Source organism: Mastacembelus armatus, chromosome 14 (assembly GCF_900324485.2).
Source record: "Mastacembelus armatus chromosome 14, fMasArm1.2, whole genome shotgun sequence".
Lineage (NCBI taxonomy): Eukaryota > Metazoa > Chordata > Actinopteri > Synbranchiformes > Mastacembelidae > Mastacembelus > Mastacembelus armatus.
The window spans coordinates 19,056,949-19,079,119 of record NC_046646.1 but is presented as its reverse complement, the minus strand read 5'-3'; the positions used below and the strand labels follow the sequence as shown (position 1 = coordinate 19,079,119).

The window sequence follows — 22,171 nt, the reverse complement described above, 5'->3', positions numbered from 1 at the left end:
GGGAAAGATGTCGACATCCTGTACAACCACCGACTGCTCTCAGAACATTCAGTGACAGGTTTCCTGCTGTGGATGATGTTTTCCACGTTTACATCCTCTTCACTCTAATGCAACAGCTCCCTCTGCTGCTTCATACTGATATTACACACAACATTTATGGATCAACATAAAGTTCCTGCATAAAATCTTGTGTGTTGAGTGGTAAAGTTCACTGTTGCTTGTAAAAAACAGTTCCACAAAAATTATTAATTTTTATTAAATAACCCTTCCTGAAGTTTTTTACCTAAAGTATGGAACTTTATGAGAAGATTGTGATGAAAGCTCCATAAAAGCTGATCTTGAGTCAAGATTTTTTTGGGGGAGGGGGGGGGGGATATTTCTTGGAATAGTTTGAATATAGCACAAAATATTATAAAAAAAAAGACTGGAAAAACCTAAGATCCCTTTGCTGTTTATTAAATCCACCAGGTCAGAAAATGAATTTAAAGTGGAAAATGTGTTGACGCCCACTTTTTGTGTGTATGTGTCTGTTGTGTACTTGCTCAAAAGGTTCCTGGCTTCACAGCCTTGTTGCCAGCCTATACATGTCACACCATTAAACCTCCCGTCAGTGGATGTGTATGTAGTCCGTGTTGCGTGGATCTGCTCCCTGCTTCTTCTGCTGTTTCCGTATGTTGTCTATATACGTGACTGTATGCAGTATGTTTTATATTCTGTACTATAGTTAATCCTACTGTTCCTGTAGCATGGCTCTGTTCTTCGGTTATAAACTTTGCCTGGTGCATGATGGAGTGTGAATGTGAAGCAAGCAAGCTATTTTTTTTACACAGAGGTGATTTATAGTATGAGCCTGTTTGGGTGCTGTTGTGTGTGCCTATACTCAGTTTTCCTGAACACTGTGACAACTCTGGCAAAACACGTAGACATTGAGTGAATGGAAGAGACAGAGATTTACTGTCATAATGGTTTTTTTGGGTTTTTTTTAAAATGTTTTTAAATTTTTCATTTTGTTAGTTGGACTGAGACATACAGTGGAAAAAGAAAAAAACAAAAAAAGTTGTTGCTCTTTTCCTAATAATATAATAATGTCTAATATTCAATTTAAGGTTTGTAATATTTGTATGTACGTATGAAAGTTTTGTAAATTTGTGATTGTATGCATGTTTCGGCATATGAGTGTATGTATCTTAAATTTTAAGTGCTCGTTTCTTTTGTTTTTCTTTTTTTTTTTTGCATGTAGATTGCTGTTTAGTTTCCATTGTTAAAATGTTTTGTTATTATGTTTGTTTGTTTTTTTGGGACCATGTACAATACTGTATAACATGGGCAGAATCTTGGACCTCATGCTACATTGATATTATATATGAATATAAAAATATGTTTTCCCTATGGAGAAAGTTTTAAGTTATATATCGCCTGTACACTTTGGGCTGCCTTTTAGATCTAACTGTCCACTGTTTATGATAACAATGATAATAATGAATAAAACATAATATTGATGAAGAATTATGCTCATGAAATAATAAAGATTCTTAATAAATCTTATTACATTTACAACACATATTGCTGCTGTGTTTCATGATTCTGTGGAAGAATGAATATAAAGACAAACTGCAGGAAGCTATTTTATTGATGTTTTTACTTTCTTGGTCTTACAAAACAGTAAATTTGAAGATTACAAATACAAAAAAATAATAAACCTTAAAAAAATGCAGTTTTATTTAAAACAACTCACTACAATGACCACTAGATGGCAGTGCTGTGCCATTATCAAACATATACACACATAGATGCCACATCAAATAATGAATGAATCAGCTGCAAATTCACTGATGCTGTGTCAGCGCATTCTTTGGCTCTCCGATGCTGGTTTAAAGTTTGACTCGTCTAATTTTTACAGTGAGCTGGATCACAAGCAAGAGGTTGTAGGGGTAGATCCCCAAGATGAACCTAATTTCAGAAAGAATGGCTTGACTTCTTTCAGATGCAATGAGAAAGTTTTGCTACTAAAACAAAAATAAATAAAACTGTGTAAGCTTTGAATAATAATCAGAAAACAGCATTAATACAATATGACTGACTTCCTTTTTGAGGTCAGGTTTAACAAACGGAGCTTCTGTGTTCCTGGGTGCTTGGGAGAATCAGTAGCCGCCTCTCTGGCTGTGCTGCATCTGCTCTTGAATCCTGTCCAGCACCTCCTGCATCCTCCTCAGCTACAGACAAGGATAAATCCATGAATAACTGATAATTACCTCTGTACCTCAGTGAGTGAGCAAGAGAATCCTACCTCTTCATCTTTCTCAAAGATGAGTCTTTCCTTCTCAGAGTCCACGACAGCCAGTGGCAGAGGAAAGTCTGTCTCACTCCCCTCTCGGTACTTCTCACGCAAACTAAACCCCAGACAGGTGCAAAGGAGAACACCATCTTCATGAGCATTGATCTCAATCATTATTGAAAATATTAATAAAAATCAAGTTAAATTTCAATTTAAAAAATCCTTTTATATCTTAAACCAACAATGTAAGAGGTAAATGTGCATTAATAATTATCAATCAGGTCAGTTAAACTTGCAATGCTCATAAATGAGACACTGCAGAGTCAGAATAAAACCGTGTTTGTGTGCATCCACCTGCGTTTCCTCTCCTGGACCACCATCCGCGTCATGTTCTGGATGCACTGTGCTCTGTAGTTTTCGTAATGCGTCTCCCGCGTCACGTCCTTCAGATCCTGCATGTGCGTCCTGACCAGCATGTTCCTCAGCAGCAGGAAGTCAGAGTGAGCTGGGTTCTCCACTGACCATGTAAAGACAGTGTGTGACAGGGATGTGACTCATCTTTCGTTGTTTTCAAAATGAACAACAAAAATGTACAACACTGATGCAAATCCATGAAGCTAAAGGCAGATAATGAAATAAAAAAGAAGCTAATGTCAAAGAAATGATAAATGATGTATGTTTTTGTCTAATACCTTCTACCACACCCCAGGGATAAACACGACCCCTGAACTTGCGACCTTTACTCTCCACCTGAACATTACTCCCAATCACTGCAAACGGGATGCTGTCCTACAGAGAGAACAAAACAATAAACCCTGAGTCTTGATGTGTCTTGATGCAAATGAAACGGCATATTTTACCAATGGGAAATGAACACAAGAACCTTTAGTATCTGGTCCTGTCTCTTAAAGTCTTCATCCTCATCTGAGTCACAGTCAGGAAACTGGTAAATGTTGATCCCAAACAGCTTGATGTCCTCTCTGATCTGGAATATAGAACATTTGTTGTCTGAGCAATGGTAAATCACTGAAGTACTGTTTTATCGGGTACAGTGCAGCGTTTTGTGTGTGTGTGTGTGTGTGTGTGTGTGTGTGTGTGTGTGTGCGTTGTAATACGTTCATACGTTCATCTTCTTTCTGGAGACCTCTGCTTGTGTCAGGCTGTCAGCTTTGGCCAACACGGGGACTATGTTGACTTTTTCATGCAAAGCCTTCATACACTCCACATCCAGAGGTCGAAGACTGACGGGAGAAAAACACACGTGATGTTTGTGTGTGTTAACGTACACAATGAACAATGAGTTTAAGTTCATGGGCAGGAGTGACACATGTTGTCAGTGTACCCGTGACCAAAGGGAGAGATGAAGTAGAGGCAACAGTGAACTCTGTTGTCCTGGATGTTTCTTCTGTTCAAGCCACTCTCATCTCTGAAGTAGTGTTCAAACTGCTGGTCGATGTAGTCCTCTATGTGCTTCCAGCTGATGCAAATAAACAAATCTGAGTGAGTGAAACAACGACCATGGCAGAGAACTTATTTCAAAATAAAAGCATGTTCAGTGTCATTATAAAGGCATGAGGCAAGTGTGGTTCATGACCATGGAGAGTGACGATGCTCAAACTTCCAGCAGTGTTGGACCAAGCTGGTCTGAGGATGAGGAGGAGAGCGACGCTGACCTCACCTTTCTGTGTTGTTGACAGCGTCTCCAAACCCTGGTGTGTCTATGATGGTGAGCCTCAGTTTGATTCCTTTCTCCTCAATGCTAACAGTGTGTTTGACGTTGCTCACTGTCTGATTGATCCGTTCTGCAGACATATACGTGTGTCACGTAACTACATCTGCACAGGTAAGTCCCTGTTTTCTACACATGGACCAGGTACTTTAGTTCATTAAAATGGACCACATGTAAATAAGAAAGTGACAGACAAATAAACTAATCCCACCTTCTGCATTAGGAACCTTCCTGTCTCTGTAAAGGTCCGTGAGGAACAAACTGTTGATTAGCGTGGATTTACCGAGACCAGACTCTCCTGCACATGGAAATAAAAACTCTTATTAGAAAGATGTGACATTCAGTCATTGAACAGCCTCAGTAAAATGTAGTAAGTGTCAGCAGACATAAGGTAGGACTCACCTGCCACCATAAGTGTAAATGTGAAACCTTTCTTCACTGTCTTTCTATGAACCTGGTTGGGCAGTGTGGCAAAACCCACGTACTCCTTGTCCTGATCCTGCAGAGTGAACAACACTGGGGTTATTAGTGTTTCCTCTTTCATTACAAGTAAAAGACACAAATATTATTTTGCCTGTTTAACCACATTTTTTTCAATGTCTGGAAAGCAATTTGTCATAAAGCAGTCGACAGCACAACAGATAAGGTAAGAAAAGCACCACAGAGACACACCTCTGGAGAGTCGTAGGGGTCAAAGCGTCCCCACGGACTGCGTGGACGGGAGGCTGGGCTCAGCGGAGAGTCCAGAGATACCTGAGAGACCAGCTGCCTCCTCAGCTGCAGGGGTTGAAACTCTGCATCCAACTCCACACGATTTGGTCTGTGAGGGACTGTCAGAGAGCCGGTGTGGTGGTAGAGGATGGGACGGGACAGAGGGGGAGTCCCAGGAAGACTGCCGAGTCTCCAGTTTGTTGTCCCTATTCCGTCTGCCTCCCAGTGGACAGGTGCCTGGTGCTGACTGGGCTGAGATATGGGAGGCAGATCCCTCATGGTGTAAGGAAACGCAGTGTCCTCCTGGTCGTCAATGGACAGACTGGACAGCTGGGACAGGAGTTGTGCATGGTTTTAAAAATAAAAGTAACTTTTAATTCACACTAAAATGAAGGGATCATTCTTACAGTATTTTTCTTTTACTTTTCCCCTAGACTGTGTAGTGTGTAGTGTATGAGACTGAAATATATATTCCCACTTATATAATTCCACATGTCATTTTAAAGCATCTGGTAATAAAGAGAAATAATAAGTGACTAACTACACGATGTGAGTGTAGTGGCTCCACTCTTTCTTCACTGATTAGCCCTGACCTGTGATCCCATTACAGCATTACCGAGGCCCTCGTCATCTGTCCAGGGAGGCAGGAGACAGTCTGGAGCTGGAGGTTTGCAAACACTGTGGTCAAACAGGATCATTTAACTGTGGTCATGGACACACAGCAGGTGAACCAAACATTTTCTTCAGGTCTGTTCAGGAATGACCATCCAGCTTGGACCTGCCTGCGTGGACTGAACCCACTTTGGTCACCTCCACAGAGCGACTTCACTCACAAGCATGTGCAGCAAAGACAAAGTGACAAACATGAACCTGCACATCACACTGTGCTCACACTGCCCTGCTCACCTGGTCTATAGGCAGCAGAAGAACAAAGCCCACACTAACACTGGCCTGATACGGATTTGTCTTGTGTCCCTCCACCCGTCAGCTTTTATTACCCACAAAGCTTTGCAGCAGGCTTAACCCAGCTTATAATACCCTGACAGGATGGTGGAGGGGAGCAGATGGAGATTGAACTATTAACACACACACGCACACACACATGCTACAAACACTAACATTAAACACTATCCTACAGACTTTTCCTACCTCCTTCTCTGAGAAACTTGCAGCTTTTTGAGAAAAGGACAAATAAATGGGGAACAAAATATATGGTTTGTTAAAAATTAAATATAAAAACACTTGTTGCATCAACTGAATAACTACAACAGAATATTATGATCATTTGTTCTCATGAAAGAAAAACAAATATAAGTAAGTAGCGTTACTTGGGTTTACATATAAATAAAGCTTTGAGCAAACTGCACCATCATTTTAACATAAGAAAGAAACGTAATGGTCTATAACAACACGTTCCCCCGTGGTTTACACAGAAATATGTTCTTACACAAACTGAAATAACCTGTAGGAGTATTTGCTGCGCCAACTATCGTGATAAAACGCACTATGTATAATCGCAGGTGTCCAGTGTTGCAGACGTACCTTTTTTATTGCTGCGGAACCTGACCGGAGAAGACATGTGCTCCATGATGCGGCCTGTTTCTCACAAAGTTCCCAAACTACACAGAAACTAATAAAACGGGTCGCATGAGGTGCGCGCAGGTCCGTGCGTTAGACTGAGCTCAGTGCGGGCACTGCTGTCGCTCCGACCTGGTGTTAAGCGCAGGAGTGAGCAGGACAGACGCAGCCAGGTTTAGGTTCACCACAGTGAAAGATGCTCAACAAATCAATGGCAGATGATTTTTCTTAAAGAATAATATGACAGTGGAACATGAGGGTGCAAGTTTTAGATATGAGTATTAAAGACTCCTCTGTCCTCAGGCTGAACAGGCTGGAAAAGAGGAAACACAGGGGTGTATATGTGTGTATGCAATGTCTACAGTCTGCTTAGAATAATCAAATATTCAGACTGAGATCTTCAAACTGAGAGTAATAATGTGTGGGCTATATATTTGGAAATTCCTGGTTTGTCCAGCCGAGGTCAGTGTAGACAGAAGGTGGATAGTGAGCCACAGGGGAGAATTTCAAGAGAACAAGAACTGGGAACGTGCTCACAGGTAACAAACACTAACTGTTTCTTAAAGCGTATTTACTCCCATAGAAATATGCACTTAGATGCCACATGGGGGCTTCTGAGATGTACAAGACCTCAGAGACATGTGTTAGTGCCTGGGTCAGTGTGGATGTATTGGCTGGATGAAATAGTAGAAAACACCTGGACTTTATTAAACAGGTAAACATTTGACTTATTAAAGTACAAAGTCACATCTGTGGGGATGAAAAAAGTGCAGAATGACACAACCCGTTGAATGACAGGTGAAAACGCATGTTTATCCCTTTACCTTCAGGTGTATGTATGCTAATGTGGTTCAGCTAAGTCCTGGTCTCTGTAGGCTACTGTGTTCTTGTATGTGGCCTGATTTAAAAACATGGTTTGAAAACATTTTTGCCTAAATGAGTCCAAATGTGTCTAAATACACCGTGCTGTGGACACTGTGCTACCTTAGGTTCTGGTCTGGTCGTGCTGTTGATTTTTGTTGCTCATTAATCAGCAAAGAGGAGTAAATTTCAGTAAATTCAGGTTAAAACATGACTTTCCAATAAAAAAAATGATATGATGCTTAATGAAATAATATAAATGCTTGTTTTTTTTTATTTCTGTAACTACATTTGTAGTTTATATGCTCACAGATCAGATTGCATGTGATCTAAACACTTTTTTTCTTTCTTTTTTTAAATACATGAGGCATTTTGATAAGTGCAGAAATAAAGCTTAGACTATAAAGTGCCATGTGTTTCACAGCTTCTAGGCAAAGTTTTGCCTAGAGCCCAACTGATAAATTGGCTTATCTTAGATATATTAATGCCATCATCAGAAATGTTTGAGGTGATTTCGGAAGAGTGTTGTCATTTGTCCACCAGAGAGCACTGATGTCTTTTAAAATATTCCTTTCTGATATCTGCTTATGGCAAAACACAGAAAATACTGTTTAGTAATGAAGTCTGTAATGACAATATGACCATCGTGAATACTAATTGGGCTCTAGTTAAAACATATACTGTGCTGGGCAATTCTTATCAAGCTAAAGTCACATTTTTACTTACTTCACTTACTCCAGTAAAATATCCTCTATACATTTTAATGTCTGCAGATTTCCCATGAACCCACATGCAGCCTTGTGGCTCTTTCAGTTCTCTTCCATTTGTTTGAAAATGTTCTATTGTCATCCCAAGTGTTTTACCCATGAACATTGGGGTTTGTGGATGGGTCCTGTCTAGGAAATGAAATGAAATGAAAGAGTCAGAGGAAAGAGCTGTCCTCTGTTGATCTGTCCCATAATGCTCTGTGTGTCCTTCCGGGCCTGTTTGATTGGCCTGGCACCTGTTTTCTAACTTGCAGCAGTTGTGAGTGCTTGTGTCTTGAGGGGTTACTGTGTTCATAGGTTTCAAATCCATTCCTGTCCTGTGAGTGGTTCTCACACTCTCTGCTCAAACAGGAGTGTCCATAGTCGGTGCTCATGGCCTGATCGTCACACACATGCTGCTGCGTTGTGTCCAGGTGGCTGTCAGGGGCACTATTTTGGTCTTGGCCCTGAGAAAGTTGATTATGCTCTATGTGTTTTTTTTCATTGTATGAATGTTGCATGTGGTCTGGGCTCTGTCTCTGTGGTGGTGAACAATGGGTGTGAAAGTAGTCATGGTGGTTATGCTTTTCCCAGAATGCTCTGCAAAGCTGCTCTAGCTCAGAAAGCAGAGGCAAACCAATGTTCAGATGCATCAGCAGGTTCTCCAGCCACTCCTCCAGTTTTGAAAAGGAAGGACTGTAAAAGGACAAAGAGCTTTGCTAAGGACCTTACATGTTCAACTGCAGTAGTGCATTGATTAAACATTTAATGGGATAAACTGCCCTGTGTTAGTTTGTGTCTGGTGCATTGCTTAGTATCATATTCGCTGTTTGTGCAGCACATAGTTGCAGAGACCTGCGTGTGACCTCATACTGATGAGATTATACCATGTATACACACAGCACATCAACCAGATTACAGTGGTGAAGGCAGCAGATGCATAGAATATTGCCACAGTACTTTAACATCATTGGGTCGAGTTGGTGACACTGCAGTGAGTCACAATAGACTGACTTACCCCACAATATCCAAACAACCTACTAGTTCTCTGTAAATTATACTTTAAGTGTTCTAACTGAAAACCAAAATAAAATGTGATAAGAAGCTAAATATGAAACAGAGGAGTTTGGAGTTTTATTTAAATCTTCTTTAGATTCCGTTTGTGCAGTCTTACCGCTTTTCAGCATCTATGTCACAACCGAGGACAGCCAGTGGCATGAAGGCCAAGGGGCACTGTGGAGGGAGGTACTGCTGCAGGAAAGCTGTTACGTTTAGCCCGAAGTCATTAGTCCGGGGAAGGTAGTCAGGGTCAGCACTCACTCTACCTATTATCTAATAAGAGAGACAGATACTGTACACACACATCTTTAAATTCAAAAAGATGTTGTATTAATAGAAACATGCAGATATTATGAGTTTGCTTCTTTGACATTTACACAACATTGTCACTCAGTTTGCTCAATCGACACCACATCCGATGTTTGGCAATACTTAACTCTGCTCAGTGTTCTTACCTCACATATCATGATACCAAAGGAAAAGATGTCCACCCTTTCATCGTAGCTTTTTCCTGAGAGATGCGGAGGAAAGATGTGAAAATGTGAATCACATCTTTCCCATTTTATTAGAGTGTAGAGTGATATCAGGTCTCCTACACAGGTCTTTTTTTCATGTTTTGTCATAGTGAAGCACTTGAGACATCAAGAGGCAAAGGAGCTGGTTATTTATGCTCAGAAACATAACTTTTAGTATTTGAAGTACTCTTAGTTGTTTTTAGTGACTTTTAAGTGTATTTACAGTGTACTTGTGTCAAACCAGATTGGTGGACGACATTATCAGCAAATTTTCATTCATTGAACCAGCAAGATTAATTGTAGGAATGGAAATATAGGCTTATCATGGATCTTCACTGATATATTGTGTACTTAAAATTGTGTGTGGGTGCCAAAGGGGGTCCTTAAATTAGAGATTGCTGATTCTCTACTGATAGTCTGGTACTGGGGGCACTCACCATGGATCATTTCAGGGGCCATCCAGTAGGGGTTTCCTACCACAGTATAACGTTTTCTCCGGTCAGGCTTGCGCAGCTCTGACAGTGTCCCCTTTGCGGGTCGCTCCATAGAGGCAGTTCTGCTCTGATTCCTGTCCTCCATCACAAGTCTGGCAAGTCCGAAATCTGCCACCACAACAGACTGGTTCTGATCAGGCAGAAAGAAAAGGATGTAAACAAATGAGGCTTTATTGTTTTTAGATGAAAGCTCAAACACACAATGTGTTTCACTGTGTGTTTACAGATTTTTTTTGTACAATTTACAACATTAATATATTTGGAACATGTAACACTCCGACACTTAACAGAGATACTGTCTTTGCAGGGCGAAAGTGTCATTTTTGTGTTGAGACGTGTTTACCTCTCTGACCAGGCAGTTATATGAGTTTAGATCTCGGTGGATGACGTTCATGGAGTGTAGATAGGCCTTAGGAGGAGACATGTTATATACATTGGGGAAGGTTTGTACCAGGTGAAGGATGGATGAGTTTTTATGTTTTGAATATTGACTACAGGTTTGACTAAAGGCCTCACCATTCCAGCTGCAATGTCTTTGGCGTAACCCACTCTCACATTCCAAGGAAAATCCTGGTCCTACAGCAACAAGATTGTATTCAACATACATCAACATACATTGTCTGTGTACTTGGCCAAGTTTTTACGTAGAAAATAAAAAAAACATATTTTTAACGTACCATTTTTATGATAGTCTCTCGGAGAGTTCCTCCCTGGATGTATTCAGAGACAAAGTTGATGCGTTTGTCTTTGTAAAACAGTCCAATGAACTTGAGAACATTGGGATGGTCCAGACAACGCATCACCTTCACCTGCACAAACAGAAATGTAGTTAAAGAAAATGCCAGTTGTTGTAGCATGAATTAGCTCATAGGTGACATTTTCCGTCACATGGCCCCTCCAACTTTGCTGGCCACTTACCTCCTTTAAGAAAGTCTTCTGTGTCTCTTCGTCACAACTTATTAACTCTTTAATCACCATCACCTCCCCTGTCTTCTGATGTGTTACCTTGGCAGAAACAGGTCCATCACAATGCTGGTTAAAACTAATCTTGCAAGAGCTGATAACTAGATGTTGAGTTGTTTAAAATGTTTTGAGAAATTCAAAATTCATTGGACAAAGTGATTAGAAAAAAATAACTATGGTACCTTGACAGCCTGTCCAAAGCAGCCCTTGCCAAGCACTTCTCCGTGAATGAGCTCTGAAGGTCTGAAGATGCGGTGGATCCGATCTCCAGGGTCCACACGAAGAGACTCGGAGCGAACCATGTCTCTCCTATGAGACAAAAGTGACAGCACTCCAGCGGACTGAGGACACTTATCTATACTACAGCTGCGCCTGGGGAAGAAAAGAAAGATTTAGAGAGGCAAAGATAGTAATGAACCAAAATAGGCCATGGGTCAGCACTTACAAGATGTGTCTTGATCGCATTCCCACGGTTCCTTGGTGCTGATCTGCTGAGAGGCTCAACTGGATGTGTTCCTCCTCCTCTGGACTTGGCTCTTCCTCTAGACTTGGGAGTTTGTGGGTTGCAGCAAGTTTGTCGTGGGCGCAGGGGCCAGGACAGCCGATGATGTCCTGGGGATTGTTGGAATGAAGGTGGTCATCAGGAGAGGGAGGGTTGTGTTCAATGGTCAGTTGCAGTGGTCTGCTTGTGTCCTGGATCACACGGATGATCTAGATGAAAGAATATCATGTTTGCGTTTACTGAGATTGTTGTGGTTTTTGAGTATGTATAAATAAGTCATATTTTTGTGGAGAGAGAAGTTGGAACCACTTCCCGTTGTTAAAGGCCTACCTCGTCTGGGGAAATGTTGTGGACTGGGATGCCGTTGACCTCCAGTATTTGGTCACCAGTGTGGACAGAGGAGAGCAGGTTGGGGCTGAGGACAGATGAGTCTAACCTGAAACGGAGTGAGAATGAATGACATTGGATCAGTTTTGGGGTTGAGCTTAAGATAAACACTATATTTCATGAATCTAAAGTTCATTCTTGTTCAGATATGCAGAGACTCACTCTGTCACGGTGACAATGGGGCTTTTGTCCTGGCTGATGTCAGTGACCACTTCCAGGCCTCGATGACCACCTAGACAGGGAGGGAGAGATACCAGCGCCACAATGTGGGGACTCTTGGTAAGTTGAGAAGCTTCTGTCACATTTGATACAACACCCTGAGAGAAACAGTGGCCACTGCAGAACAGAAAAATCAAACTGACTGAGCAGACGTGCACATCAATACCAGAAATCTGAATCATCAAGAATTACAGCTTTAGCATCTCTCATGCAGCTACAGTGCGTTTTTCCTTCAGCTTCAAATACCAGTAGAGTTTGGAGCGTTCGACAAGTGTGTAGGTGTCTCCTTCTCCAATGATCATTTGGCAGCTCGTACAAGTGAAGCATTCAGGATGGTACTTTGGCTCTCCAGCCACCTGTTTATAGAGGAAGGCAGTGTGGTGAAACACAATGCAGAGACCAAGGGAATTACATCATTTTTAAAAGCTATCATTTAGTGGGGTCAGCATTAAGGTCTTGTGGTGTCAGGATGCTTTCAGAGGATATCCTCCAATTTAGGAGTTGAAAAGAAAAAAAAACTTACTTTCATATCAGCAGGAAACTGAGAGGCAGGAAGACTTTGAATGCATGAATAGCTGCTGCAACATGCTGTAATTCTGCATTTCTCTCTGCATTTTTTTTATGATGGTTATATTTCAGTCTGTGAATATTACATAATGTAGATATTTGACATCTGTATGGCCACGTGTTAGTTTGAACAGCGTTGTTCTGTACGGATCAATAAAGCAGCTGTAAACTAGTCCACCATCGATCTGTTTGCTACTTGCAGGCCTCAAAAGGGTTTTGACTTAGCAGAAAAACAGAAAGGAAGGTTTTGTCCTGATGTGACCTTCGCTCTGGACTGTTTGTTGGTTCTTCAGATGGGAAGCTGTGAGTAATTACAATGGAATGATAGTCACCATCACAAAACAAGACCAGACTGGGAAAATTGGTCAGGAAATGTGGCTTTTGTTTTATGTAGTACATGTGTGGTAAAGTTTGGTAAGGTGTTGTATTACTGTGCTATTTTCCTTGAAGAGTCAGAACATAATGTACATAATACATGTATATTTTCATTGTTTTGTTGTTAGCGCTCTATTTTGATTGCCTTGTTTTTTAATGATTTAAAAAGTGATTGTCATGTCACCATAACGAGTCCTGTTGCGATGGTCTCCTTGCAGCCGTGGCAGTGCTCTCCATAACGGGCCCAGTAGTGCTTTTTACAATAGAGCTGTCCCTCTCTCTCGTAGTACCATCTATACAGGATGCAGCTACATTCACAACACCTAAGAAGAGAGGGAAGCAGGGAAGAGAAAGTTGGGTGGAAAACGATGAGATTTCAGAAAGATGATACAGGAGAACTAGATTAAAACAGGCTCTAAGATATTTTAGAGGTTCAAGTAAAGTAACGTGACCCTCAACAGTCGCCGACACTTGAGACTTGAGAAAAGCTGACTGGTTTAGCCTATTTTTTAACACACAGTATAATATGTCAGTGATATCCAACTCCCCACACCTCTTGACTCGATCAACCCTGCCTGTGCTGAATGGCAGTGGGATCACTTTATTAGTCCCAAAGCTGTGGTTATGACACTAAGCTGCTGCTGTTTTTCCAACATGCCTGGGAGAAGTACAGCTATTTGTATTTTAGTGAAGGTGTTGAAATGAAGCAGAACAAGTCTGATTTCACCATGAAAGAGCATTTTCAGCCTCTTGCCAAATTGGTTTTGCCTCTTACTCATAGTCTCATTAGTCCATCAGGCCTTCACAAAAACATTAGCCTAATGTTATATTCCCATGGGCCCACAGAAATAAAGAGAGCAAGAGAAGGCTAGAATGCTATTAGTGCAAATATTATTTCTACTTCTAAAACACTCCTCCTTTAAAAGCAGGGCAGCATGTTCACTGTTACTCCTTTAGAATCTGCAAACAGAAACTTTCAGTGGTGTCTCTGCTAAAGCTGGATATGAGTATTACCTATGTACAATAAAAACCTGCTTTCTTATCTTTCCAACACTACAACCGGAGTGGGAGGTGACTTCCTGGACAGAATACGGGTTTCCTCTCTTCCAGCCTCTACACTAAATGCCATGCTGCTCTGATAATAAGCATTGAAAGGCTTGCCTTACTTCAGAGAATAAAGTTGGAGCAAGAAAGACTCAACTTTCCTCCATTATTAGAGACACTTACTGACAGCATTTCACTGTCTGTGTTTCTTCTCTTTCCATTGTTGCTGGTGTTGGCAATGTAAAACATGTCACTTTGCACTTTAAATGGCAGAAAATGGAAAGATGTTGCCATTGGTTTACAGGGAGGAGCTCCTCTGTCATCTGTAGCTAATACCTGAGACCTCTGATAGCTGTAATTATGAACTTAATAGGACATGAATAGAATAAATACTATTAGTTTGCCAATACTATATCTGCTAGGGATCCAGAGCATTTTGGGAAGTGCTGGTAGACCTCTACAGACCTGCCTCACATTTGTCACTCAGAAAATAATTTGGTAATAAAACCCTTGGACATCTGCACGTTTATTTTTGAACTCCTCCCTTTGTTATTGTGCTGCTGTGACGGATGTGGAAGCTTCTAGCTTCACATTTGTGATTCTGCTTAACATCTGGTCTCAGGAAAACCCAGGTCTCAGCATATACTTTATATCCACTCGCTGTGTCCAGCTGCCACCCATTTCCTCCCATCTCTCTATTCCTCCAGCTCCAAATATCTGTCTCGTCTGACATGTCTTATCTGTAGTTATTCATAAACTGTTCTCTGTTCCTGTTCACTACAAGTGGAGCTGGGGACACCTGGTGTACATGAAAACAAAGATGTCAGGAAATGAACTTGGGTCAAATGTTAATATTCTAGTTACGAATCCACACTGGTTTCCTCCCTTTTCTGTCTGTTTTGCTCTGTTGGACTTCCTTTAAAAAACAACAAAAAACTGTAGAATTTACAAAAAAAAAAAAGTTTTTTATCTAATTGTTTTGTGTGGAAATGTAGCAGGAGTATTGCCTCAATAATGTATGTATCTAGTATGGAGTTTATTCTATATGTTTATCACGGTGCTGAGGAAGAGTTGAAGGGTAAAAGAAATGAGGATCAAAATAAACAGAAACTGAAAATATGTAATTTTACTTTGCCCTGTCCGGTGTTTCAATTCCTGGCAAGGAATGAGCATTTCCTGATATTGGAGGGGTTTCACAACAGCTTGTACACATACTCATGTCTGATGTAAAAGTAAAGAGAATATTGAAGCACAGGTTGGTCTTGTGTCTGTTGTGGGAGACTTCTGTTTGAGGAAGTATTGCAGATGTTGATCAACAACTTACTTAGGTTCTATTTTACTAACTTAAGACCCCTCTTTCGTACTCTCTCTTTTTCGCTTCCTTGAACATGCATTTCGCCAATTACCAACAGCGGCTCTTACCGTCCTTTCATTCCCCTTCGAAACCTCTGGTCCCTCCGTGACATTCTGCCCTGGCAGTTCACAGATAGGCAAGTGTGTCTGAGAAGTAATCCAGCTAGTTAAGAAAGGAACCTGAGCTGCATGAATACATCAGCAGCTCATACATTTGCGTTGCTGTCGTGGTAGCAGGCGCAGTCTCTTCTGTTTTTACACTCCATGAGCCAAAAGGCTTCCTGTATTTGAGCTCATGCTGTGCTATGCAGAGTAGCTGTGCGACAAAAAACTCAGACCCACTGACACCAGCTGGCCAGCCTGCTGGCAGCCGAGAAACAGACCTATCCCAGTAAAGAAGTTCAGCTCCACCCTCCTCCTGTTCCTCACATTACGAAGACTTCTTATGGATACAGTTACACTCCAATGCAGAGTATGAGAGAGGTAACTTTACAGACTGGTAGATGATTACCTGCCTGTGTGTTTATATGAGTTTATATATGCAAGTGTGTGTTTTTCTCTGAAGTGGTGTGAGTTTTGAAAAGAGCTTTGTTCCCATTCTTACAGGCGTAATCTCTTTATGAATGCCCCAATTACTGCACTGTCCTGATCCTGCAGTAAAACACTATTCATCACAATAATCCCAGAGGGAGCTCTAAGTTAGAGCAGAAAAGAGAACAGCTCAGAATTAGATTAGATAGATTAGAATCAAAAAACATAGTAACAGTCAATCATGTATTATGGGGTGTACTTTTTTCACGTTGCATTTTTGGTAATTCATCCACTTATAAAACTGAAGTATTTGTTTGCATCCATGCATCTCAGCTGTAAACTACATAACACATTTTTTATGCATGTACAACCTAGTCAGTCATTGTAGCTGTTTTAAAATAACACGTGAAACTGTTGTCATAGGTCATTTTGTTTATTTGAGAGAGAAATGTCAGAAGCGTACAAAAGTGCAGCATATTCTTTATGGGTGACATTCAAAAAACACAGATGTTAAAAACCCATTGAGCTACATGAGAGGAAACACAAACACAAGGTCAAAATGACATTCAATGTTTTTTTTATCCTAATGACATCAGAGAATATGTTGTGATTCAGCACACATTCATTGTCAATGCAGTAACAGAGCACTTATATTTATCACAATAGTACACACACAAAGGAAAAAACTGTAAAAGCCCACACAAAAACATCTCAAATATTCAAAACTGTATTCATTCACTTTAAGTAGTAACATGAGATTAAATAGATAAATGTAGCTGATTCTGCTTTTTCAGCATAATTTAAAAATACTAATAAATGTGAACAATGTTCCAACAATGTGAAAGGAGGCACATAAAAAAAAAAAGAAAAACACAATAATCCACACTCCTCATTTAAATGCACTATCATGTTTTCTTATATTACCTCACATTTAGTTTAGTGAATGTAAAAGCTTAAAGAAAAAACTTAAATTAACCCAAATTTTACACTAATACCAATTAGTGTTATATAGCTACAAAACAGCATCTTTAGAGTTGTGAATTGTGTATTAAAAGGTGAGGACCTTCGGTCTCTACATTTAATAATGCTGCAGCCCAAGTACAGTTAAAATGAACAGACTGCTTTTCAGTGATCAGATAATAGCCAGTCAAAACCCCTCGCCATTAAAAAAAAAAAAAAATCCATTTGAGTGTCTTGTTCCCTAAAATAGCATCTGTCCATTTCTCTGTCCATACACATTACAGGACAGCCAATAAATGTGAGTAATTGAAACAAACAGTACACTCTGCAGAGCCAAGGAAAACCCAGCCTAACTTGATAAGAATATGGCTTTACAGAATCTTTTTAAAAAGTTGTCAGCATGCAGACAGGTCTGAAGGAGCTGCCCTGAGGAAGCCCCTCTTATCAGTCTTCACCCAGAAGATTTGTGGTAATACTTGAATAGGAACACAAATGTTGTTCAACACAACAACAATATGAAAAAATTGTATTATAACAGTGTGATCTCACAATTTAAGTAGAAGTCGATCTTTCAGTTCAGTAGGTCACAGCCTGGACCCCCAGGGAGTCACGAGGTGATTAATGGGGCGGTGGGTGACTATTACAGCGAATGTATCCCCATATACAGTTACAATAACTTGTTCTTCTGTGAAATGGTGAATAATTTTAATTTTGACTAGTCTGTTTCTAATATTTCAAATTCTTTTCACCTGTCGCTCCTCACCACTGTGTATGGCAACCCTGCAACTGAGAGTTTAAGAAGTGATGACTGTAGCAGGCTGAGAACCACTGAGCTTTTCTGAAAAGACCCCTGGACAAAGTCTAAACAAATAACATTGTAACATGTGCAATGTGTTAAAGCTTTAACTTCTATGGCAAAAAAGACATTTACTATCTAAAGTCATGCAATAGCACCACTGTTGATGAGGTCACTTTCTGTCTGGTCTCTCACTTCCTCCTTCGAGCACAGTATTTACCCTGACAGCCAGGCCCTAAATACCAGAACAGAGAAAATGACTCTTCACTTTGGACACCTTTAGACATGATATGGGTAAACATACATGCTACTGTGACACCTGAGTTAACTGAAGACTTTCAGGTAAAATTAAGGCATTAGGTTTAGTTACACTTCACTCTAAGAAGGATCATATTGAGAACAGCTTCACTGTGATGTTATCTCTGTTATAGGGGTATTTCTTCATTTGCATTTGCTTCACACCCACATAGTTCCTGTATTTTTACTGGCATGTGTTAAAACATCACAGTTCTGTGGAACCTCCTTTTTTCTTTTGTACCAGAGTTTTAGAGAAAAAGGTGTTTTTACAAGAGAAGCTTTTCCCAGTGCCTCTGTTGAATTTAGTGTGTTCAGGCATCATATATGAAAGCGATAATAACTTTCATGATAGTCAGCATCAAACGAAATGTATAAAATGTCTTTTCTTTTCTTTAAACCAGAAGGAAAAAGCCCTTTAAAGCTTTGTTGTGTACTAGTCTTTCTTAACTTCATCTGATTTTAATTTTATTTATTTATTTATTTTTGGGCTTGTATAGATACAATTTCCTAAAACAACGACGTGTATGATTTTTACCTCGGTAGCCACCAGCTCCCAGTAAGGCCTGCATGGCTGCATATTTGGCTGCCTTCTGTGCCTTGGCTGTGTAGGCCAAGAAAGTAAAAAGGAAAGATATTCTGAGTCAGCATTGAAACTAAATATTAAAAAGTTGCTTTACTAAACAGTAATTGATGATCATCCATATCATGACGTGTGTTTGAGATATCTGTGCATTGATTCAGGACATGCAGTATGTGTGTGAAACAACTGAGGCTAATTTTATGTTTATTCCAGTGGACATTGTGAGTTCTTACATTTTTGCCCGGCCCCTGTATATCCTAGAGAACAATAATAGGAAAGAAACTCAGGATAAAGGCTTCTGCTTCGTGTGTGTACAAGGTTTGTCAGAATTTTCAATGTTTTGCTTATTCGGTTGTTACATTCGGTTGAATGTCAGAAAGAGAACAAAAAAAAAAACAAAGTTTGTGTCTTACCTGGATAGCCTCCACCAGCTGGCCCACCATAGCCAGTGCTCACACCCCCTGCTGGAACAATGGCCACATTACAGCTTGCATCACCTGGTGCACTTTCTGATTTAACTGATTCACCAGCAGGTAGCTATAATGCATTTACTGTCCAGTTGTCCGAATTTGTTTTCATGCCACAAAATGTAAAAAAAAAAAAAGCTAACTGTTACACATTGAGGTTACTGTGCTGTGCTTTGTTTAAACTGACCTGGCAAGCCACCTGCTCCTCCTATTCCCTGGCCTGTTCCTGCAGGACCTCCAGCCCCTCCTGTTCCTGCTACACTACCTGAACAGGTAAGTGAGTATAAACATTTAGAAATTAATCAAGCACCTAAAACCATAAAAGATTGTCACATTTTTGACAGACTTTTACCACATTTTTCACCATTCTGCAAAAACACCAGACAGATTGTACAGGATGTGACCTGCCACAGTCATTAAATCATCTGAGTAATGTAGTCATATTTAATATAATTGAAACTGCCTTCATATTTTAATTATTACACCTGTTTTGTATTTTCATTAACTAGAAACTCACCTGGGCCGCCTCCAATGACACCTCCCGTTCCTGCACCAGGAAGCCCTCCTACTCCCGCACCAGGAAGCCCTCCTACTCCCGCACCAGGAAGCCCTCCTACTCCACCTAATGAACACAGGTGTGGTTGAGCTGTATTAGCTCACATAAATGACCAGTAACATAAATACAATCCAGTTAAATTAATTACAGTACTTTGTGCAGAGGAAAAAGGAACACAAACCCTCAAATTTAGAATCCCCCAAATTAAGGGTTTCCTTTTTATTGCATCTTTTGTATTAACTTGTATATCAGTGCTCTAATATGGAAATGTTGCTATTGTTTATTATTTTGCCCTCAGTAAATTAATCTTTTTTTTTTTGTTTGTTTGGTGCAGAGATCTATTTCCATCTCCAACTCAGAGGATCCTAATGAAATGTTTTGGAGCTTAAGTCTAGAAATAGAAAGGTAATGTTATTATCTACAAGGTATTTATTTCCTGAGAACTAGTTTAAGCTGCCACTAACTATCAAAACTGTTTGATAAGTATTATATACACTAGAGGATTTTACCTGGTCCAAAGCCAGTTCCACCCAATGATGAGCCATAACCTGGTTTAAGAGCCTTCCTTGTGCCAGCTAATTGGCCACCAGCTCCATATCCACCAGCCCCACCGGGTCTAAAACCCCCTGGTCCAGTTCCAGCACCCCCTGGTCCAAAGCCACCAGTTCCAGCACCTCCCGGTCCAAAGCCACCAGTTCCAGCACTTCCCGGTCCAAAGCCACCAGTTCCAGCACCTCCAGGTCCAAAGCCACCAGGAAACAGATCTAAATATATAAGCACTACTATACACTACATATATATAGTATTAAAGAATGAATGATGAAGAAAGTTTTGCTTTTAAATAGTCACATTTGAGCTTTCTCATGTCTTTTATTCTCGTTTGGTTGTTTGTGTCTGATTGTAAACTAATGTGATGTGTTCTAATGTAACTGTGCAGCATCATTTTGGCCAGGTCTCGCTAACCACAACCTCGCCTGATCATCCATAACCTGGGTAACCAAGAATGAGAAACACTGTTGTGCCAATAATGCTTCTTATAATGAAATCAATCAGATTTCATTATATCACTGTCTCCATCACTGTAGTCAATATTTGTGTATATATCACATGCCTTATTATTTTAATTACACAGTACGTTCATTACCGGATTTAGAAGGTTTTCTTTTTCCTAATCCAGGTCCAAAGCCTCCAGGTCCAAAGCCTCCAGGTCCAAAGCCTCCAGGTCCAAAGCCTCCAGGTCCCGTGCCGACACCACCTGGTCCCAAGCCTCCTGGTCCCGTGCCGACACCGCCTGGTCCCAAGCCTCCGGCTCCTGTACCGGCACCACCTGGTCCAAAGCCACCTGGCCCTGTACCGACACCACCTGGTCCCAAGCCTCCTGGTCCAAAGCCACCAGTTCCTGTGCCGACACCACCTGGTCCCAAGCCACCTTGTCCTAAGCCTCCGGCTCCTGTACCGACACCACCTGGCCCTGTGCCGACACCACCTGGTCCAAAGCCACCAGTTCCTGTGCCGACACCACCTGGTCCAAAGCCCCCTGGCCCTGTGCTGACACCGCCTGGTCCAACACCTCCAGGCCCATATGTTCCAGTGGCTGTTCCACCTGTTCCAAACCCTGCACCTGAAATGCAGCTATAGACTTTTAATAATCCTAAGTAGTTTTACACAGTTGATCTTAAAACACACGGTCATTATACCTGATTTAGGTGGCTTTCGTATCCCCACACCAGTATAAACACCAGGAATGGCCCCTGCTCCGCCAGGTCCTGTGCCAATACCACCTGGTCCAAAACCACCTGGACTGGTTCCAACACCTCCCAGTCCTGTCCCAGCAGTGATGGGTCCATATCCACCTGGTCCAGTGCCACCAGGTCCATAACTACCAGTACCAGGACCACCAGGCCCAAATCCACCTGGTCCAAAGCCACCTGGTCCAGTTCCATAGTCACCAGGCCCAAGTCCAGTGCCTGCTCCATAACCTCAAAAGAAATATTATTTCACTTTCACTGTTCTGTGTAAACTCTTGTATCAGTTTGTGTAGATTATGCTAGATATCTCAGTTCTTATCATACTTTTTGGTGGTTTGCCAGAGCCAAGTCCGAGTCCTGGACTTGAACCTGCATAACAAAACATATAAAATAAAACGCTGATCAGTATTTTAGTTGCAAATTGCATATGCAATTTAAATGAGATGTGTTCTTTTTCCATCAAAATCAAATTATTCAATTTTTATAGAGTGTAACTCACCACCAGGACCCACACCACCACTATATCTCCCTAGTCCACTGGGACCTACACCCAAACCTCTAGGACCAATTCTAACACCCCCGGGACCAACACCAATGCCTGTGCCTCCATAGCCTCCAGGCCCAGCACCATATCCACCTGGACCAGTACCATAGCCACCAGGACCAACTCCGCCTTGGCCTCCTGCTCCAAGAGTCCCATATGCTGATAGAAAGATAAAGAAAATTCTTTCACTGCTGAGTCTGAAAGTTGTTTTTGCTAAGAAGACGACTACATAGTTAAGTTTATAGAACCTTTGCCTGGTTTTCCTGCTCCCTGTCCCACTCCAGCTCCAGTTGGGTAACGTATACCTGAGAGAG

The 22,171-nt window shown here is 41.1% G+C and overlaps 3 protein-coding genes across 3 annotated transcripts; all 3 read right to left on the bottom strand.

Moving 5' to 3' along the window:
- Positions 1-1,805: 1,805 nt before the first annotated feature.
- On the bottom strand, positions 1,806-6,483 carry LOC113142833 (septin-5-like). The gene is made up of 13 exons (XM_026328140.1): positions 6,258-6,483; positions 5,865-5,887; positions 4,677-5,045; positions 4,407-4,503; positions 4,216-4,302; positions 3,954-4,077; positions 3,618-3,752; positions 3,399-3,516; positions 3,159-3,260; positions 2,968-3,064; positions 2,630-2,792; positions 2,288-2,390; positions 1,806-2,213 (listed from the first exon to the last, which is right to left on the bottom strand). The coding sequence occupies exons 1-13, from the start codon at positions 6,301-6,303 to the stop codon at positions 2,142-2,144; spliced, it is 1,536 nt and encodes a 511-aa protein (XP_026183925.1). The 5' UTR covers positions 6,304-6,483; the 3' UTR covers positions 1,806-2,141.
- An 811-nt stretch (positions 6,484-7,294) lies between these two features.
- LOC113143169 (LIM domain kinase 1-like) lies at positions 7,295-15,733 on the bottom strand. Its single transcript, XM_026328646.2, has 15 exons — positions 15,448-15,733; positions 13,166-13,304; positions 12,286-12,395; positions 11,983-12,156; positions 11,764-11,869; positions 11,377-11,642; positions 11,114-11,303; positions 10,887-10,973; positions 10,646-10,777; positions 10,485-10,544; positions 10,312-10,377; positions 9,912-10,098; positions 9,415-9,470; positions 9,075-9,232; positions 7,295-8,596 (listed from the first exon to the last, which is right to left on the bottom strand). The coding sequence occupies exons 1-15, from the start codon at positions 15,489-15,491 to the stop codon at positions 8,077-8,079; spliced, it is 2,295 nt and encodes a 764-aa protein (XP_026184431.1). The 5' UTR covers positions 15,492-15,733; the 3' UTR covers positions 7,295-8,076.
- A 1,580-nt stretch (positions 15,734-17,313) lies between these two features.
- On the bottom strand, positions 17,314-20,706 carry LOC113142584 (glycine-rich cell wall structural protein-like). Its single transcript, XM_026327622.1, has 8 exons — positions 20,694-20,706; positions 20,075-20,299; positions 19,527-19,631; positions 19,197-19,274; positions 18,956-19,003; positions 18,776-18,799; positions 18,498-18,563; positions 17,314-17,900 (listed from the first exon to the last, which is right to left on the bottom strand). The coding sequence occupies exons 1-8, from the start codon at positions 20,704-20,706 to the stop codon at positions 17,857-17,859; spliced, it is 603 nt and encodes a 200-aa protein (XP_026183407.1). The 3' UTR covers positions 17,314-17,856.
- Positions 20,707-22,171: the final 1,465 nt, after the last annotated feature.

What these genes read in the sequence shown, in the direction of transcription:
- LOC113142833 (XM_026328140.1), bottom strand. Translation starts at nt 6,303, where the DNA reads ATGGAGCACATGTCTTCTCCGGTCAGGTTCCGCAGCAATAAAAAAG. An exon ending in ATTTACACTTATGGTGGCAG is followed by an intron (nt 4,303 to 4,406) that starts GTGAGTCCTACC and finishes TTCCATGTGCAG; the next exon opens with GAGAGTCTGGTCTCGGTAAA. An exon ending in GTCCAGGAGAGGAAACGCAG is followed by an intron (nt 2,391 to 2,629) that starts GTGGATGCACAC and finishes TCTGGGGTTTAG; the next exon opens with TTTGCGTGAGAAGTACCGAG.
- LOC113143169 (XM_026328646.2), bottom strand. Translation starts at nt 15,491, where the DNA reads ATGTCACGGAGGGACCAGAGGTTTCGAAGGGGAATGAAAGGACG. An exon ending in GAACGCTCCAAACTCTACTG is followed by an intron (nt 12,157 to 12,285) that starts GTATTTGAAGCT and finishes TCTGTTCTGCAG; the next exon opens with TGGCCACTGTTTCTCTCAGG. An exon ending in ATAACTGCCTGGTCAGAGAG is followed by an intron (nt 10,099 to 10,311) that starts GTAAACACGTCT and finishes CTGCCTGATCAG; the next exon opens with AACCAGTCTGTTGTGGTGGC.
- LOC113142584 (XM_026327622.1), bottom strand. An exon ending in TGGAACTGGCTTTGGACCAG is followed by an intron (nt 19,632 to 20,074) that starts GTAAAATCCTCT and finishes TGTGTTCATTAG; the next exon opens with GTGGAGTAGGAGGGCTTCCT. An exon ending in TGTCATTGGAGGCGGCCCAG is followed by an intron (nt 19,275 to 19,526) that starts GTGAGTTTCTAG and finishes TTACCTGTTCAG; the next exon opens with GTAGTGTAGCAGGAACAGGA.